Source organism: Poecile atricapillus, chromosome 1 (assembly GCF_030490865.1).
Source record: "Poecile atricapillus isolate bPoeAtr1 chromosome 1, bPoeAtr1.hap1, whole genome shotgun sequence".
NCBI lineage: Eukaryota > Metazoa > Chordata > Aves > Passeriformes > Paridae > Poecile > Poecile atricapillus.
In genome coordinates, this window is record NC_081249.1 from 111,923,758 (window position 1) to 111,944,479 (window position 20,722).

Here is a 20,722-nt window from a genome sequence, read left to right on the forward strand (position 1 = left end):
CACCAGGGATCTGAGGAGGGAGATGACAAATGGAATTCTTCCTCTGGAATACCCTCACATGGTTCACCACAGAATCTCCCTTTGAATTTTTAAGACTGACCCATTTTTGCAGGTTTTTGGAGAAAGACAGATGGAGGGATGTGCTGGGGAATTTTTGCTGGTTGTGGTACATGGGGAAATATTTCTTATGGTGAGAAATGGACTTTTTTCTCCTCTGTGTGAAAACACTTTGCACTGGAACAATTGATTCCTTTAAATAATAAGAAAGACAGACTATGTGATAAGCCCTTCCAAATCCCACAACATTTGTTATAGTCACTGAACGCCTTTCATTAGGATTGCTGAAGATAAAGCCTCTCTGCTTCTTTGTATCTTCACAAAAGCTTTTAAAAATGTGGACTTATATCTGCAGGAAACAACTATTATTAATGAAGCAGCTGGATTTCTTTTAAAGTAGGTTACTTTGCAGCCATTTGCTCTGCTAATTATAAACAGAAATGCTGACATATATCTACAGTGCTTTGGGATGTTGAATATTATCTAAAGTACATTTAAAAAGCATTTTAGAAGAATAACCCATATCTGATGTGTGAATTAAAATAATATACATGAAAAACAGCTGCAGAAATTATTAGCTCACATTTCCCCCCAGCAGTTCTGCTTCCAAATATATCCAATGCAATGTGAGAAGCGTTGCTCCACAGTAACATCATAATTCTGCTGATGCCAGTTTCTATTAAAGTATCCTAATAAATAGTAACGGCTCTGATACATGAATGCATGTGAAATAAACCTGGAATATAGATACCAGAGCAGTTCAGAGAAAGGTAATTCTCTCTCAATTATTTCAGGACTTGGTTCTGTTCTCTTCTATGAAATTACACACACACACATGCACAGAACAATGTTTCGGACCCAGACAAATCTTCCTGAGGCACTACTGAAAAATTACAGAGCAGGGCAGCTGCAGGTACTCAGAACAGGAGCAATTCCTGTGCTGCAGATGGAGAGAGAGAAGAGCCAGAAAGGAAAGGGGAATAATTTGTAAAAACTAAACATCCAAGACATGGATGAGATCGAATGCTGCATAAAAATAACTTGATTTTGAGAAATCAGCAAATTCTCATGGGAAACTGCTGGTATGTTTCTGACAACATGACAGATGTCTGTCATGTGTCTTGACAATGGAAAATAAAAAAATTATTTGGGAGAGTTGATGAGGACAACAAAGAAATGTTGGAGAAAAATTACTATGGAATAATCAAAACCAAAAGGTAAAGAGAATCAGGGTCTAGAGGTATCTGTGACAATGGCTCTGCTGTCCTCTCAGGGCTGTATCCCTTGCTCCAAATGCTCTTCTCTTGTGGGTCCCCTCTTCTCAAAAATACTGCCTGCATGACTTTCTCCCCTCTCATGTAAATCTTTCTGAAGTGTTGGCTGCTTTCCCCTCCTGCTTATTCACTTTTTTTATCCAACCAGTTCCTTCTTCCTGCTACCAAAGAAGAGCCTTCAGTCACCATCACCACATTTTCACACCAGTATTTCCACAGCTCCCTGTAGAATGTCTCTCCTTTGGGATACCCTTTCTAACAAGTTCCCAAACCCACAGCCCCTGACTTCCCACAAGCCCAGATTTACCATTCTGCAGGATGGGAACGGGAAGGCAGTGGGGCTACTAAGGGCTGGTGTTTATTTTTAAAGACAAATCTGAAATACTTGACATTAAGAATATTCACAGAGGGTCTTAGGTCAGTGGGTTTCTGGAGCATTTCCAGGGGTTCTGTTAAAAAAAGAGACTATTTTAGGATAAGTTTAGCTCACAGAGGGGGATCAACCTTTCATATTTGCTTTTCTAAAAAGAATGGAATACAATTTTGCCAGCATGTTACTCAAATTTTCTGTAGCCCTTCTTTAATGTTTGCTAAGGACCTTTGGGGGTTAATTAATGCCAGGACATTTCACCCGTGAACTGTTTTCTAATTCAATTTGTTAAATGCAAGTAGCCATAAATATTATAAATCAATTACGGGGTATATTCTACGCTTCACCAACCAAAAAAATCATAACAGAGTATTTTTGAAGGTGATTGAGAAAAATGAACCACTTCCATAAGGCCAGGCATTTATGCTTCAATTTATCTTTTCTTTCACAAAAACACAATTTGAAATACATTTTGCTAAATACAGGAACTACTTTTGTAGAAGAAATCAATTATATTCTGAAGTTTAAATCTTCCTTTTTTTCTAGCCGTGCTCTAATGTATTACTGTACGTCAGAAATGTACCCCGGGGAACAGGCTTCTATTCTTCACTAAAAATCCATGAATAACATTATGTAGAAATTAATTCGTGATAAATGATTTAAAATCTTAACCTAGAATGGTTTCTGATTCAAATGTCATCAGAAAATGGCACCTCACCCGCAGGAAGGAGTCAAGGGATCCGTTCTCCATGTATTCAACTACAATCATTACTGGTCTGCCTGCAAAACAGCAAAAAGACACATTAGGATTATGGACATATTATGGGGCTTTTACAATTCTAGCTGTTCTGCAGAGGTTATTCACAGGAGCTGAATATAAAAAATATTTCCAAATTTCTCACTTATATCACAAACACAATTCCCTGTGTTACTCCCTAAGAATTATTTTCTGTACCTTTTTTTTAATTTTTTTTTTTTTAATGTTTTTGGGTTCTTACTGGTCTTACTGGTTTAGCTGAAGGCACATCATTCACTTTGGTGTATTCTCCTTTAAAAATGATCAAAGAAGAGCCTGCTATCTCCACATAGCACAACTTGCCATGTAATATTTTGGAATGTTATCTGAATTAAGGCAAAATCCAAATATTCATGAGCCATGTCCAAGGAATTACAAACTGAGAGTCATAATTTTCCTCTCAAAGAAAAATATCTCAGTTACTTAGGAGCACAGGACACAGATAGAATGGGGTCTCACAAAAAAAGCTCTCCTAGACCTAGATGTGTGCACTGGGTGTGCATAATCCAGCAAAACTCTGAATTCATATGTTTGTAAATACCTAAACACAGTGTTACCCAAATCAAGGTTCTGCTCAACCAGCACAGTCCCAGGGTGGTACCATATCCAAACTGAAGCAGAACAAGACACTGTATTTATTTCTTGAAAGGGTATCCAAATCAGAAGATACACTTTTGAAGCATATATTTAACTTAAACACCACCTCACTGCTGGTAACCTTTAAAAAACACCCCTGTACAAGTGCTTGATAGGAGAGGGGCAATCAGGCTGCACAGCAATTCTTATGATTACTAATATCACAGAGCAGCTATTCTATACAAAAAAAATGAATGAAGAAGAATCTTAGTAAGATTAGGAAAGTGAAAAGTCTTAAAATGGCACTTTTCTTTTCCTGGGAATGCTCATCTCTTTTGGGGTTTGTGGGAAACCAGAGCTATGCCAAGTGCTGACACTGTGAGTCCCCCATTTCACTTCCCCAGTTCCACACTAGCTGGGACAGTATTTTTCAAGCCCAAAAGAAGACTCTTTCATCACTTTTTTTTTTCATCTCCTGCTCAAATTATGTTTGTGATTTTTTTGGATGAGGGGATGGGGAAACAAGCACAGTGCTCGGGCTGATAAAGCATAGAAGGACATTTTGATCCAGCACAATTGTGCATTTCTGTTCAGTTTGTTTAATAGTGGAAGTGTTTATTTAACTGTCCACAAGGTACAACAGGCCACAGACTGGTATTTCTCCTGAGCTGTTACAGTTAACCTTCAATCTAAAAAAAGTGAATGATTCATTTCTGTGTTTGCCAGACAAATGCAGAGTTTTGGCTTCCTGGTGGTGCCCATTCTGCTTAGTCTGGTCTTTCTGCAGGTCCTATCATATTGCTCATTTCCTCTAATAATATTTGTGGTTTTTTCTGTATTGACTCTCATGTTCACATCTTCAATGAATAAAATATTTCATAGTGTTGTCACAATACTACATTTTTTATTTTTTTTTTTTGTGTGTGAAAATTCCCAGATGCCTTGATAGTCTTTTTGGACAGCCCTTGGAAGTGTGAAGAATAACCAGTTTCTTTCTTTTTAACTGAATATTTAGACTCAGCTGCTGATGGGCATCTGCCACCAAATCAATTATATTCATCTGCACCCATTCTTTATACCTTAGTTTTGCATTATAACCTGAAAAGATACATCACTTTTAAGCTCTTAGAGATCAGAGCATATTAAAAATTTGTGTTTCCTTTAGTTCAGTTTGCTCATGATGACTGGTTGTACAGCCCACTCTCTTTAGGGTTCCTTCTTTAGTCCCAAGCACATGAATGCCCCAGATTTCCTTACCTTTATCATTTCCTTACTGTCACAGGGCTGACACCTCCACATGAAAGGGAAATCCTATAATCTAGGAAATTAAACCAGCTGCAGCCTGGTGCTAGAAAATCTTACACTCTACAAAACCCTCTCGAGCAAGTAGTAATTTCTGAATTGATGCAGACAATAGCATTTCTCAATAAATAGGGGTGTGAAGCTGGCTTTCAGATGGCATATTTGGTCAGGTAGAAGTTACCCAGAAATTTCTCATTCTGGGTAAATCAACAACTAAAACACCTGTATGGAAAATCTGCATTTCAAAGGAAGGACAAATAGAGCTTTAAAACAGCACCCCTGATTTCCTGAGGGTAATCCTTTGGCACTCTACACTTTCCAGAAGCTGTAAGATTCTCTAGAGGCTCACAGACTCACATTACAGCTTTTATGCTCCTTAGATTCATATCCTTCAAACAAATTATTTTCATACTTGTTAAACAGAACTATTAATTCTTCTACATTCTCTCACAAAATATTCCTCCCTCCAAAAATAAACAAACCCACCTGTACTTCCTTTTGCTCAGACCCTATGCTCCTAGATTAAAGTAACTATGAAATACACTTAATATATAATTTCATCACATAATGTAAATTATAAAATATAATTCTATAATATAAAATAGGTTTCAATAATATTTATATATTAAATTATATAAACATATTCATATTTATTTAATTTGGATTACAATTATATTAATCTATATTTATTATATAAAATATACATTATAAAATATAAGATAGATTATAAAAATATACATATAGTTATATTTATTAAATTATTAATATAATTTAATTAATATATTATATTTATTATTATTTATAGGCACGTGTATGCTTTAACATAATTTTATATATATAAATTTTATATGCCTTAATCTGTATATTTTTGTAAAGAATCTTTCTGTAAAAAAGAGATTTTGATTTTTTTTTTCACTGGACAAGGAGGTTTTAAACCACTCAACTTGAATGACTTGAAATGACATGCCTTAACACAAAACCAGCTCTTCCAAGTGACAGCACAGGAATGGCATTAAATACACCAAAAAAAGCAGCATTTTCCTTCTAACAGGTTGCTGTATATCAGAAAATCAGCATATCATCAATAAATGTAGCCACTTATGCTGATAGCTTCCCACTGACTTAGTCTGTATCGCTTGCCACGCTACCTAAATTTCAAATGAAATTGAGGTGAGATTGTGTCAAGACACCACAATGTGTCATGACACCATGAAAATAAACCTGGATCCATCACTTGATTATCTGAAGCACAAATCTTTAATCTGGACACAAACCTAAATTCTCAAATAATCCGGTCTTTAGTGGCAGCACTTGATAAAAGCCACCTGATTTTGGCTGCAAGTTTAATTTATCCCTGGAGCTATTTAAGTATTCCAAGCCAGGCTGTGGCAGTAATTTTTAGCCAGCACAGTATTTGTCTTTGGAGCACCTGTGGATTAAAAATGTCCCAGCTGTTGTTAGGGTGGCCTGAAGATACAGTAAAAAACTCTGGTACACAGTTGAATCCAGTGGGAATGTTATTCTTTATGTTATCCTTTGTAAAGTAGTGCAATTTGAGTTCAGAAATGTATGTCTAGACCCCTGTACAAACACAAAACATTGCTTTAGTTTTAAAGAGGACTACAAAACTGACTTTAAAAATAATACTGGGAGATTTCTAAACTACTGTAGTGTCTGCATCTAAATAATTTTTTTAAAAAAAGCCCCATTACTTAGATTACAAAAATTCACATTGTTCTCATTGTACTTAAGAATTCTTCATCCTCAAAACAAGAACAGGAATGAATAAATGGGAGTGGAGCAGAGAAGTCTCCGAGACAGAGAAGCAATATTTGAAGATTTTATCAAGGGGTAGGCTAATGCAAAGCTGGAAGGCATTGAGTTATTCTCCTAGGATTGCTTACAGCACAAAGGATGGAGAATAAATAGGTTTAAGGACAAAGAGCAGGGGGATACAGATGGCAGTGAAGGCATTCCTGGGAGTGATAGTGACCTCCACAAATTTGGCTGCACCTCCTGGCATGGGAACACACCCAATATCCAGCCCAAAGAATTGCCCAGTTCAGGGGAGAGTTTCCACATGGATACAGGAACAGGTACAGGAAAAGGATCTGAAGAACCAAGTTAGTTTGACAGTCAAGAGCCACACAAGGAATGGGAAAAGGACACTGAAAAGGGCTGAGGGCTTGGAACAAAGGAGATGAAAACTGCGGGCATTGCTGGAGGAGAGCACACAGCTTCTTGTTTGAATTGGGGGAGGATGAAATAAAAATGTTTGAGATGGATTCAGTGATCAAATCAGTCAAACAAATCAGACTTTCAGCAGTTTTAGATGCTTAGCACTGCTGGAGTGGGGAGTACTGTGAGAAGACAGACTTTTTAAAGCAGAGGAATTTATAGAGTGCCCTGAGGCAATAGGTTTGAACCCCAAATACAGATTTTACACACTACACATATCACATTTATAATTTGCAGCACCTTATAACAGATGTATCATTCTACTACATAGCCAATGTAACAACATGAAATAATAACTGTATTTATACACAACACACACACTGGTATCATCCCCATATTCTCTGTTCTCAGATTTTTTGTGAAACCATAAATATTCCTGCCCAGACACATGTGGGATATTGTCTAAAGCATTTTTCCCTCCTTGCAGGTGGAGTAACTGTGTCTCTGGGAGATCCATTTCAGAGTTCCAGCACCTCAGAAAGCCACACTGAACACACAAGAGCAGTACTGGGCCTTGGCATGGGGCAGGGAAAGGACAGGAATTCAATTTATCACAACTGAGATGAATCCATAGAAGGTGCAGGGGCTGTTCACTGTTTTGAGACAACTCCCACCTCGTGCCAAGAGGCTGACTGCTTTTGACAACTTTCCCTAAGAAAATTCCTCACTGGAGTTTTCCCACTCAGCTGTACTTCAGTGCTACTCAAATAAAACCAGTGAAAATGACAAACAAACTGTATTGATGTCATGCTGCCTCAGAATATGCTGCAATTTTGTATTTTCCATTGATCAATCTGCTTGACATCTTTTTAATAAGCAGGAATGAAAAAAAAAAACCAAAGCAAAAAAAGCCATACATTGCAGAATAATGTAAAACACCGATTAAATCTGAAATTCACATTGTATATATTTTTAGTTCTGTATTTTTTTTTCACAACACAAGGTTTTGATAGCATGCAATTTAATTGAGTGCCAGAGTGATGAATAAGAAGGAGAATCTGAAATGTCATATCAATGACAAAATATTCAGCTTGTTGTCTCCTGTTGTCATTTTAAATAATGCAGCAAAGACTCCTTTAATGAATGTTTTATGTAAGATTAATCCTCCAAAAAGAACAGTTAGCACACGTTCTTTTTCTACAGACTTATAATAAAATCTCTAATACCAATTATGGGGATAGATTTGTTAACACAAACACATGATACCCATTCTTTCACTTAAATCAGCACAGGTTGGCACCTGTTCCCTGGTTCAATTTAGAAAATATCGCTCCACCACTTCTGCAGATCAGAATCCACGTGGCTCAGGAAATCACCTCCCTGTCAGGCATCTTTTCACTCCAGAGCCATGTCCTGCTGTTGGCTGCCCAGGGATTTATCTCCTGCTAAAGCCAGAGGGATCAGCCAGCCCCAAACACAGGGCTGAGCCTCCCCCAGCACCCAGAGCACTCCCAGGGAAAGGCAGGGAATGCCCTGGGAGCCACTCCTGGAGCTGACACCTGCTCCATGCACTGCCAAACCAGAGAGCCATGGCACTGCAGCTGCTTCTCTGCTGTCACAACTGAAAATGCCTTTTTCAGTGTGAAAGAATTAATTTCACTTAATAAAAAAACATTTTCCCGTAATACAAAACGGGTGAAAGAAAAAAGAAATGAAACTAAAGATTATGAACAAAAAAAAAAATTGACTAGAAATAATTCTGCCTCTTCTCATTTTTAGCTTTGCATTGTTAGCCCACATCAATTCACATGAAGCCAGTGTGAATTCTACTGCAAACCACCACACTTGAATTATTGACTCACATGACAGAAGGCCCCTGATGAAGACCTGCATCCAAGCAGCTTCAAAAAGAAGTCACAGTTCCAAACTCCTTTTTGAGAGTTTAGAAGCCAGAGTTTGCAAACTGGATGGGGTAACATATTTACATCTGGCTGCCACAGGAAATCACCTATTTATTTTGCTGCTAGAGCACTTTGGATTTTCTCATGCCTATATACCAAATATCATTAATCAAGTTAATATCATTAATAAACAAGTTAATAAACAAGTTAATGTCATTAAGTTAGTTTAGTCAGGGGAAGATACTTCTGCAAAATGAAATAATAACAATTCAAAACACAGGAATGACCATAAGATACTGTTTAAATGTTAGTAAGGTATGGCCACACAGCTATAACTGCTACCTGAGGCTTTACTGTATCCACACAATCTGAATCTGGATCCATAATCTGAAAATATTTCATAATATAAACCCATTCTCTGAGCTGTTTTTGTGTAATTATACATTAAATGCTTTTCCACTTACTACCCTGTGACCCACTGGCAAGAATTTGTGCCTGTGGGTGTGTTTTGGAAGGGAGGAAAAGTCTGTATGTATATTTATGAAATACCTTCTCAAACCTTCTGGCCCTCCCCTCGTGTTGCAGGCTGCAAGCGGCTCTCCTGGTTCCTCACAAAGGGAGAATGTGCTTTGGACAACAGAAATTTGAGCAGTCCTGCTGCTCCTGCAAACCCTAATCCACATCAATCCTCCAGTGTGCCTCCAGAAGATATTCTGGAAGATTTAGAGGGAAGGAAAGTGGAATTGTAAAGAGAAAGCAGCTATGTTGTTTCCATGATTCATTTTCTGATCCTTATCTTTCCATGAGAAAAGCAAGTGGAATGCAGGAGAGGGTAAAACCAGAAGAAATAGGTGTTTTTTGTCACTACTTGGGGGATGGGTAGGTGAGAGAGAAATAATGACTAAAATAATATTATAGAAATAGAAAAACTGGCACTTCTGCTTTAACACTGAAGCAAAGAGGAAAAAAAAATCACAACAGATAACACAATCTGTTCAGATTCATTGTAAGAGAGAGACTTTTGCCCAGTTGGATTAACCAAAACAATTCACCTCAGTTATTTTATAACTGAAATTCAGCATATTTCACTTAATCTAATGACATCTCACCCTGAAGCTCCTCAGAGCTCATACCAATCCACATCCTCCTGTGCAAAGAGCAAGGGATGCTCTCTGGTTCAGAATTAAACCACAGAGTCCAACTGCATCCATGATCCCTTGCCCTGCTGACCCCAGAGCACGTAAAGGAATTTAAACAATGTGAAATCTGTGCACTGGGGGCTTCTGCACTTCATACTCAGTCTGCCATGATTCATAACAAGTTCTTAGGGAACACAAGAAGCAAATCCTACTTAATCTCTGTTGTGAATTTACTTATTATCATAGGGGCATTATATTTAGAAGCTGTAGGCTACAATGTAAATTTGAAAAGGAGCAAAATAAAAAATAAAAAATTTAAAAAAATTTTAAAAAGCATACCTAAGGTTACAATGAAACAGGTTTTTGTGCTTTCATAAGGTATTATTTTGGTCCTATTCTTTTATTGTTTATTCAATATTATGCCTAATTGAGAAGTTTATAGGATTCTGACATGACTTTAGGATATCCTTTATGTATTTTTCCATTTACTATTTGAGCTGTTTTGCCTCATTTCCCTTTAGTCTACATAAAGATTAAACATCTGAGATACCACTGAGCTATAAGAAACTCATGATCCACCACTCTTCCTTTATGAGCAAGGCATCATTTCTCATGTGCTGATGTAGTGGAGGTTGCACATCAACACAAAAAAAAACCCACAAAGGAACCTTTGGTTGTAACGTGTGGACTGCAAAATCCAAAATTAAGAAAATAAAACATCACAAGTCAGGGCTCCCAGAAATACATGATGCCCTGGACCAAACATAGTGATATTTTTGTGATTTCCTAGGGTTTTTCATCATTTCTCTTTGAGAGTTTTTACCTTCAGAACATGAAGGCACACATTATCACGCTTCTCCCTCCAACTCTGACTCTGCCTGTGTGTCACAGACAGGTGATACGAGTCTGTACAGGATTGTCTAATCTTCACCAACTGCACAAGCCACCTAAAAAGGCTGTTCAGGCCTAAATACCACTGTGTAAAATTCAGATTTAGGAAGATTATTTCCCATACTCAGTATTTGGGCCTGGGAATGCTTACTCCAGCAAGTTGAATTTGGTAAAGGCACACTGGCTTCCTACCTAAAACAGACCAAAATTCTTTAAACATTGTTCAAGTTAGCTGTTTCTCCTGCCTCCCATCTCACAAAAATGAACTGGTTCTGATTATGCTTTTACATCCTGTGTTTTACCACTGGCAAAAAAGGGAATTTAGTTTTCCCTTACTCTTGAGACGAATAAAATCTGTGTGCATCTCATTTACAAATATACTTCTGTGTACATGTCAGGCTCCTCCTGCTCTCCTCTTCAGATCTTTCTGCTTCTGTTAGTAAGGAACAGCAATTTTCTTCAACTAACATTCTTCTAACAATAAATTCCACATTTTCTGTAGGCAGATTTAAAAAAATATGCAATAGTAGTGTATATTATGTAAAAATTACTACATATGTGAATACATTTTCCTGGGCTTCTAGGACTTAAATGTTTGGAATTGTTTACCAAGACCAACTGAGCATGAAATGAGACATTAATCAAGGGTGAAGAATGAAAACCTTCTTTTACCACATCCTACATCAGAGCTTAATCCCAGTTCCTGGTCGACCAGCACAAAATATGTTTCTTTCAGTATAAATGCTACTTGCTGCTCATCCTTATTTTGGTTCAGAAGTACTCTCTGCCTGCCTAATGGGAATGTCCATCTACATTTGAACTTCTGTTCTCAGAAAATACATGCCATTATGTATTAGTTGTAGGGTTTATAAACTAAACATTCCAGCACTGAGGCTGGAAAGAATAAACTGGACGAGCCATTGGGCTCAGGTATCCCAGGACATTCATATGAAACAGAAGAATCAATTTGTTAGTCACTGGGAAAGAATTAGCAATTTTCATTTAACAGCAAATATAGAAGTGTAGGTGCTGGAATTCAGAGTAAAGAAAAATACATTGACTTGGGGGGGTGGAAAAAGAAGTTACTTTTCTCATTATTGGAGTACTATAATCATAGTTGAATTCACAATGTACAATTGCTCCTTGATGGTTCTTGTTGAGTAATTTTGTTCAATAAAGGTCTGTCAATACAATTTGCTTTCAAGTGTCAGTTTATACAATATCAAGAATAATGGGCTCGCTCAGGTGCACTTGGAAATTGTAATAAAATATTAATTTTGGGCAAAAGAAAACTGATAGTCATCTAGTTTAGTACTGTACAATTATGCCTGAGTTTTTTTGAGGAGCTCTGTGGAATAAATGTGAACATTGTAATGTGTGTCAGACAAAGAGCCCTAAATAACTAAGCAGTAAAACACTGAAGAGGGGATAGCCTCTGCCATCAAGCCAAATGTCTTTGCTTCTGTTTTCCCTACAATGTGAAGGAGCTGGATAGTTAGGGCTCACAAATTAAGTGTCAGGAAATACCTGATGGTCATACTCCATTAAAAAATAACATCAGGATACTTTCACAGAAGCTTCAGAGAGGGGCTCTGTGAGTGGAACAGGGGCAAAGGTCCAGCTGCTGACCACATGGGGAGATGATATTCACAGAGAGGAGTTTATGGCAAGAATAATTTTGATTGCTCTCCCACCTCTCCTGCTAATGCAGATGAACAGTCTGATGGAGAGGTTTGACAAACAGAACCTTTCCATGGGAGCTCATAGCCTGGCACCCATCTCTAGCTCTTGTTGACAGAAAAACTCAGTGAAGGAGTTCAGCCTGAGAGGAACAATAGGAGAGGTATTTGCTTTCCCTCTTTTCCTTTCCAGCTCATCAAGCTGAGCAATCTCTGGCTTTTCAAAGGCAGTGGTGCACAGTGAAGCTTCCTGCCTGTAACTTCTGCCAGGAGGGCATTTACACAACAAACCCTTCACATGTCACTTCCATCAGGAGCTGCAAGAGGATCGAGCTGAGAGCTTCCCCCAGGTGCAGCAAAGAGCAGGGTGCTTAGTTTGGAGGAGCTGGAATGTGAAGAGAGAGATGCAGCTCTGGCCATTTAGAATCTGGCTTTTCATGTCTCATGAAGGAAGCTTCCACAGCTTGAGCCAGCATCAGTATGATGAGGAGTGTAAATGCTAAGTGGTTTAAGAATTCTATTTAATACATGCAAGGCTATCACTTGAGAAAAAGTACTTACTGCTCATGTGAATCCATCTGTCATTGCAGACCTTCTGCTAACAGGTGGAATAACAAGGACTTAAGTAATTTGTGACATAAATGATAGCTAAATAAAATGGAAGCTATTGTCTGCAAATGGGCTTGTTTTTGCAAGAATCTAGGATAAATTTTGCTTGCCTGCTTAAAGTTTTGCTTCTGGTGAAACTCCTGTACAGCAGTGACAGGCTTTTGATGTAACTATCAAATATAAGCACTATTGCATTAGAAGTAATGTCTAGACTTAAAAAAAACTACATTTGAGACAATCTATTTATGCAGAAAGATGTAATTCCTCATCCCAACAGCATAAATTAATCTTTAAGTTGGCTAAATGAGGATACCTTTTACATAAGAGAATCTCTGCACAGCATAAAAACTGAATGACACAAAACTGAACATCAGCTGTCAATGCAATAGTAGAAGAAATACACTCCTCTCAACTACTGAGATTAAAGTAGAAAGGGAAAAAAGGAAACCGACAGCTGCATGGCCCTGCCAAGCTGCTTTCCAGACACTTATTTATAGCAGGCTTTCTAGTTTAGTTCTGTATTTCATTAAAACATCTGTGGTGAATTTTGTAGAAAAAAGATCTAAAAGCATTTTGTCTTTAGTAAGGAATACATTTTCTGAGTATTTGGAAGGGAATCTGCCACTTAGCTTGAGTTAAAGGTTTTGGTAAATAAAAAGCATCTCATTATCTCTGTTCCCAGTGACCCTAATAGCAGAATAATGCTGGCATTTTAAGTCTCCCATGTAGTTAAATTAACTGAAATCTTACCCATAACCAGTATATGAAACAATTAGGTTATAATTCTGCAGTTATTAAATGTTAAGTACCTCAGTTAGGGTTATGAGAGCTACTGTCCAACACAAGCCCAAACATTTCCACTGAATCCTGCACAGCAAGAGTCAGTTCTGAGTTTCTTACATCCCAGATCAGCACTACCTTGCCAAGATTTGTTTTCATGGAGTTTTTTTCTTGTTTTTTTTTTTTTTTTGTTTTCAAAAACGTGTGGGATTTTTTTTCTTGTTTACATGTAAAGCAAAGCTGCTTTTAGCAATTGAGAATTGGAAAGGGCATCCCCATGTCATCTCTGATACAAAAAGAGGCAGTTCAGAATTTGCACCATGCTTAATACAAATGTAAATATGATAAAGTGAAAAAGGAAGAGTTAAATAGAAGCACTACAGGTAAGATTGTTGAGATTCAACTGTTGGCAGCAATTTCTGACTTGCACTGCAGGGCTTCATGCCCCCTGACCCCCCCATGCATTCCTTCTCAAAGGAACTTATCTCATCCATATCACAGCTCTTCATTGACTTTCAGCTACTGAAAATCTTCCCTTTCTCTGGGGTTGCTGCTTTGCTCTATTTTTTGTTGCTTTTGACATGATCAACAACAACATTTATCTCCATTAACTGTTACACATCATGCAGTTGCATTCCTATTTTCTTCCCATTTTCAATGTTTCATCAGATTGAATCAATTATTAGTAAAATACATTTAATAGCAAGGCAATATGAATGAGTTTCATTAAACAAACTGTGTTTAAGAGTTTTCAGTCCATAAGATCAAAAGGTTTACAAGCACTCAAAAACAACAGTTCTGAGGATTTTACAAAATTAACTTGTAAGTGGAGGGAGGTAGTTGAGAAGGCTTTTCATGAATTTGAGGCCATTTGTAATTTAACAGAATCAGTGGGATGCTCTACATAACACTGTGTTGAAAACAGAGAATTTTTATGGGAAATTTTATTTCCTCTTCAATAGTTGTTTAGTTACAGGTACCACTTCATTGTGATGCTGACTGCCACAACACCTAAAGGCTATTAAACACTCTGGATATCCCATGGAGAAAAGAATATGGAAAGCATTTCACAAACTGTCGACAAAAGAAACCCAAACATAAGTCATAAGAAAAGACATCAAAACTGCTGAGATGCTTCTATTCAAAGAAAGCAAAGAAAGAAAAATAGCACTTGAAATAAAAAGAAAAGTGAGAATCATCTTATGATTAGAATTACTGCAGTAGAGAAAATGGGGCACAAAGAAGTACAATAGTTTCCTTTGTATAGCAAGTCAATAACATTATGTAATTTTCCAATTTTCTCCCTCTTTTTGCCAGAAAAGATTTTTTTTTAATTCAAGAAAAACTTTTAAGTAACACTACAGATAATGCAGGATGTCCAGAAAAGATATCAGACTGACATTAGCCCATGCACAGATCCATTTTTACACAGAAATATGTAGTTTGGAAAGGAACTTTGATTTGGTTTTAATTGTAGTTATATATATTTACTTTTCATTTATTACTTTTGATGGAAGATGGTGTTTAATGGCTCCAGAAGAGAATGAACAGCACAAGTAGCCTGTCTTGGAAAGGATGACTCTAACCTGTCCTCACTCATTTAAACAGGATTACAGGAGTTCAAATCACAGTAAAAGTTATTTAAAAAAAAAGAAAAAAAAGGTGGTTTTCATGAGATATAACTTGCAGCTACCAAAGCCCACAAAGGTATCAAACACAAAATTAATACATAATTAAGTTTTCCCTTTCCAAATTTGTTTTGCTTCCATGTTTTAGCAAGGCTATATGAATTTTTAGGGAAGAGTCACAGAATCCCACAAATTCTGAGATTTGACAGAGGCATGTGTAAAGTTCTCCTTCTTTGGAGCACAGAAACGCTTCATGAAATGGATGACTAGAGGATACCAGGCTTTCTCTTCCAATATTTAGGTTGGCCACTTAACTGCAGACCACTTTCCCTCACAATTTCTCCTATACATTAATTGAGGAAAATGGCTCGTTCCCAAGAAGTTATTGTCTTTGCCATTTCCTTTTGGCTTGGCTCTTTATTGGAAAGGACATCTGATCTCCCTTTCCGACCCATACCAAATTTTATTTCCCTGAGATGTGTGGAGAGATGGGGCAGAGAGTGAAGGAGAAAAACTGATGTGTGGGAACAGGCTGGAATACCTACCAGAGGAAATGCTGGGGGGTAAAGATCCACCCCCTGCCACTGGATGTGAGGCCAGGATGCTATTTAAAAATCCCGCCCTCAGGAATCTCGAAAGAGACTTCACACCAATGGTCGGAAAGGATCCTTTCAAAGAAATAAAAATGATCATTAATCAAATGACTTGTTCTCTGTCTAACAAAAGAAGTTGACTGTTTAAAGAAAGAACAACCAAATCTCTGCAGAGTTAACAGTGGTTTCACAGGAACAGATCTCATGAAAAGCAGTTAAAAGCCTTTGTTTGCTTTTTAACCAAGTCATACAATACACAGCTTTAACAAGAAAAAGGTTTTTTGCATAGTTTGCAAATGGAGAATTCCAGAACTTCTAGGAGCAATAGAAAAATCTGTGTTTCAACAGCAAATGGCACCTGTGGGATACTCATAATGCATTCCAAATGACTCCACCATAGAGACATGTTACAATTTTGTGTTCAAATCAAAGACAGACCAGTAGAGGTGAGGCTATATCAGCAAAGCTGTTTTACACCAGTGTTTTAAAGCCACCTGACAAAAGTCATGTCAGGCAAGAGGCAAAGGAGAACCAGAATTTTCAGCTAAAATACTGAATTCTGTGTCAAGAATCAGTCATCATCAGTCACCATCAGTCAGAGCTTCTTGTCAAACCTCCCAACGCCTGTCAATATACTGATACAGGCAAAAAACAGGAGTATAGATGATGTCTAAAGATTTTTAGCTTTTTAATATACTTTTCATGTAATTGTAACTTTTTAATTTTAGGCAATATGGACATGGCCCCTTTTCTGCTTTGCTCTCACCAGAAACTCAACACATTTTATGCTTTCAGTATAATAAACTCTATATTCTTCTCATTGCCTACAGGTACAGTTTTATTCCTGGAAACAATGATTGTCTCTTCCACCTCTTTTAAAATAAATATGTGTGACATATCTACAGCAGTGGTGAGAAATGAAGATGCCTGAGCATTTGATCTGCTGTTTCAGCTTTCAGCATTTGTAGAGATCTGCAGACATCATTTCAACTTCCTCATGTTAGTGCTCAGTGAGTGACAGCATCAAAGATGGATCTGAAATGACAGCTCTGCACATCTCACTTGAAAGCACAGGGTCAAGATTCTCCCACCTGGCAATAAATCTAAACTGACAATCAGAATAATTTGGGTATTTTTGCAAGTGCATCAAGTAAGCATCCATCCAAAAAGTTAGGCAATGGCAAGTTTGTTTTCCTCACCTTGCAGGTACTTCACATTTGTTCCTTTAAGAGACAGAAAGCATCTTGATCTTTATATACAACAAGGAAAATAAATAGCCCTCAACAGTTGGGATTTTTTTTTTCCCCACTAATAAAAATACATTGAGGAAAATTTACCCTCAAAACACACGTGCACTTGCTGAATTTAAAGGAGCCTAAGAGAGCTTTGAGTTTTATACTTTTATTTTCAAGCAGGAGTTCTAGTTTTCCCCTCAATCCATATGTCCTTTAAATTTGTTGATTAGACATGCTGCTGTCTGTGGAAAAATAACTAATTTAATTGGTGATCTAGATGCAGTACTTTTATATCTGATGGCTAAAGGTAAGTTTTGTCTCTGGGCACTCAAGAGAAGTCTTTAGCATTCCTATAAAATTGGAACTTGTTTCCAAGTTCCATGGCTTTCACTTTAAAATATTTGCAGAAGTGATCCTGGACAGACACTACAGAATGCAGTACACAGAAATTCAAATTTAAAATGGAAATTGTTCCATTAACTCCAAGATGTTTAGTACTAAACAGCATCTTAAAACATAAAGGCCAAATAATGAACATATGAAGACTTCCCAAACAGAACATTGCTCCTCTGTTTCAAAATATGAATTATAGCAACCATAAAGCACAGCCACTGAGTCACACACCATATGTACAGACCTTCAGAGAAGCCAAACAGCTTCAGCTTCACCATTGACATTTTCCTCTATTTAAATGATGTTAAATGGCAAATAACTCATTTCCTAACAGTGTTACAGTAAGTTACTTTGTTATAGAAATTAATGAAGACAACCCCAACTTTATTTCACTTATTGTACATATTCAGAAATAAAAAAAAACAAGACGAGCAGTGAATTTTAGAGCAAGTAAATCTATGAATACTAAGGAGAGAACTAAAATTATTGAGGTTTGATAAGAAGCAAATAACTAAAAGAATACATATAAATAACACTTTTCTCTCACACTCAAAAGCTTGGATTCAGTTGCTTAGGCATAAATGGTCTGTGTCATTTGAGATGCTCTAAAAAATCAGAGACATTCCCAGCTGAGTGGCAGACACGACATGATCAGCAGGATATTTACACTCTCTAAGTGGCACTAAGAGGCAAAGCAGCAGTTGGATATTTCAGAGCAGGCAATGAGTGTCATTTCAGGCAACTGAATCCCATCCAGTCTCCTGTCACCTCAGAAATGTCTCTGACTAAGCAGAACTCAGAGATACAAGACCAAGACCTCATTTAGTCTTGTCTAGAAGTCCACAAACAACTTCTGAAAAGGACAATGTTGGTAACATTCAGCCCTGACCAGTATCCATCCACAAAAAAATGCAGACAAATGAGAGATTAAAAGTTCATTCATCTTAAAACATCCATGGCTCGAAATTAAAATACAGCCCCAGGATGAACTTTTTTACAGCCCCAGGTGTGCTTTTTTTCATCATGTACACAATGAAAAGGGTTTGAGACTTGATTATGTGATTTTATATTGGGAAGGTGACAATCATTGCAGATACAGCAAATTAATTCTTGTTAAGCCACATCAATCACCACCAGATGGACAGAGCTTTGCTAGGAGCTTTGGGCATTTATAGTAGTTTAGAAATTACTAAAATATTTACTTCTTTGCATAACACTCATGAAATATTTGAATGAATTACACAGACTCATAGAATGTGTAAGGTTGGAAGGGACCCCTGGAGTCAGCTTGTTAACCAGATTTATTGAGAAATTATGCCATTGTGACAGTCCACATCACACAGAGACTCATGCTTCCCACCTCTTCTGCTTTCTGCAAAAATTAACACTCATTTTTGCAGTGGGTGCACTCACACTAATGGAAAGATCTTTCAGTACAAGATTCTAAACTGGGAAAAGGAGACAAGAATACTAAGCCATGATTCCTCAGTGCCCTCAACTGCAGTTGTTATTTAGCAGCTTACAGTCATGGATTTATTGAGGAGAAAACCCCAACCTCTCCCTGCTCCCCAGTTACACACTATGAACATTGTGTCATCCTAACATGGGCAACCACATTAGTTACAATATTAGTTGGAAAAATGTGTTGAAACTGTAGAAATGCATGGCAATACTCAGAATAGCTGACAGTTCATGAAAGTCATCCACCACTTTCTGAGCCCTGTGATACCAATTTATAACTCAGTGTAAATTCTTCTGTTTCACAATAATTACAGCTAAGTGCCTGGGCTCAGAGGCAGTAGGGGAGTGCTGAAGCAATTAGCCTGCCTTCCACCTTCACTGCTGTTCCTGGGGGAATATCTTCCCACAAATGGTGGAATTTGATAGGGAAGTCACTGGTACAGCATCCTAAACTGGCATGGGGTTAGTAGGATATTATCCCACTGAGCAGAAGGGCAGGAGAAGGTGGCTGGGCAAAGGAAATCCATATGCTTAGTTCAGCTCCAGAGCACAGACATTAATTCACACCCATTTATTGGCTCTGCATGTCACAGCATGGCCAGCCAGGAGGAACAGCCACGGATCCCAGCCCATATCCCATGGCCTTGCACCAGTGACAAAACTGTGCCCTGTTCTTTGTCACTGCTGGTTTTCCTGATTTATTACACTTCAATACTTTCTGCAGGTGGAATTGACCATTTCATGTGCTGTGTGCTTCTGAGCATCTAACAGCTACAAATTCAAAAGCAGCTCTTTGGCTGCTTAATTTAACAAAGTGGATCGAGAAGTTCTAGAGAGGTCACAAGTGCCTTCTATTTGTTTTCACAAGAACCACCTCTTTACTGGCAGCATCAAAAGAAGACTTTAGTCTGTTGTTCCTTTCCCACAGATTTGGTTTGGAAAAAAAAAAGGAAAAATGCATGGGTTATTTAATGTAAAAACCCCCACTGCTGATTGTTTCTGTATTTTCAGTTCTCTTGATGCTTTCCATGCAGGGATTGTTAAAACCCAGCTAAGAGAAAGTTCTTAGGAACTCTGCAGATGGAGGTTTTGGGGAAGTGAGGGCTGTAAGGAGCTTTTGCATTCAGTGTGGCAGGAAGCCACTGAAAACTGGCTGCTTTCACTCCAAACTGCATTTTCATGCAGGGTGGGCCGAACATTTAGTTAAGAAATACTGGAGGACAGAATGCAGAAAGTTTTCCTGATTCTGAATAGAGATTTATCCAATTTTATCATTTAATGTCTGGGAGAAGACTGACTTCTGTTATGAGCACTTCCCATTCTAAAATAAAACCTGCTTTTTATTGTTACTGGTGTTTCCTTGCTAAGTCAGAAGGGTTAGAGCATTTTTCCCCAAAGTTATTTGAAATATATCCATTATGGAAACTACTGAAAACCAGTTGACTTTTCTCTCACATGATTTTATTGATTTATCCTTCCTAGACCATCAGGAATAGCACATTACTTCATAATCTTTTATGAGGGAACATATGGAAGGTTTTTATAAGGAATGGCTTTATAAAACTTTGAAATTATGATGTCAGATTACAATTTTTAGAGCACTCAAAAGGATTGACTTGCAATGGAAAATAAAATCACAAGCAGGGAAAAAACGTATTCCTGATGAATTTGTTGGATTGTATTTTCAGTATATTCAGAAAACATAAACTTTTTTTAATGTGATAATCTGGAGATTTAGAATATGCTCTTAATTTACTTTAGAGCTTTTTTCCATGAAAGTAAAGGCTAATAGAGTGGTATGCCTAAATTCTTACCTGAATAATTCATATGTCTTAGAAAAATCTAATTTTCAAGATCACT

General features: G+C 37.5%; 1 protein-coding gene across 2 annotated transcripts in view; it reads right to left on the reverse strand.

Moving 5' to 3' along the window:
* Nucleotides 1-20,722, reverse strand: part of EPHA6 (EPH receptor A6) — a 372,812-nt gene that overhangs the window by 49,150 nt on the left and 302,940 nt on the right. For both annotated transcript variants that reach the window (XM_058828207.1, XM_058828215.1), the window contains exons 12-13: nt 15,726-15,848; nt 2,420-2,481 (exon numbers count right to left, since the gene is read on the reverse strand). In XM_058828207.1, the coding sequence (XP_058684190.1) occupies nt 2,420-2,481; nt 15,726-15,848 (185 nt within the window). The remainder of the gene's footprint in view (nt 1-2,419; nt 2,482-15,725; nt 15,849-20,722) is intronic.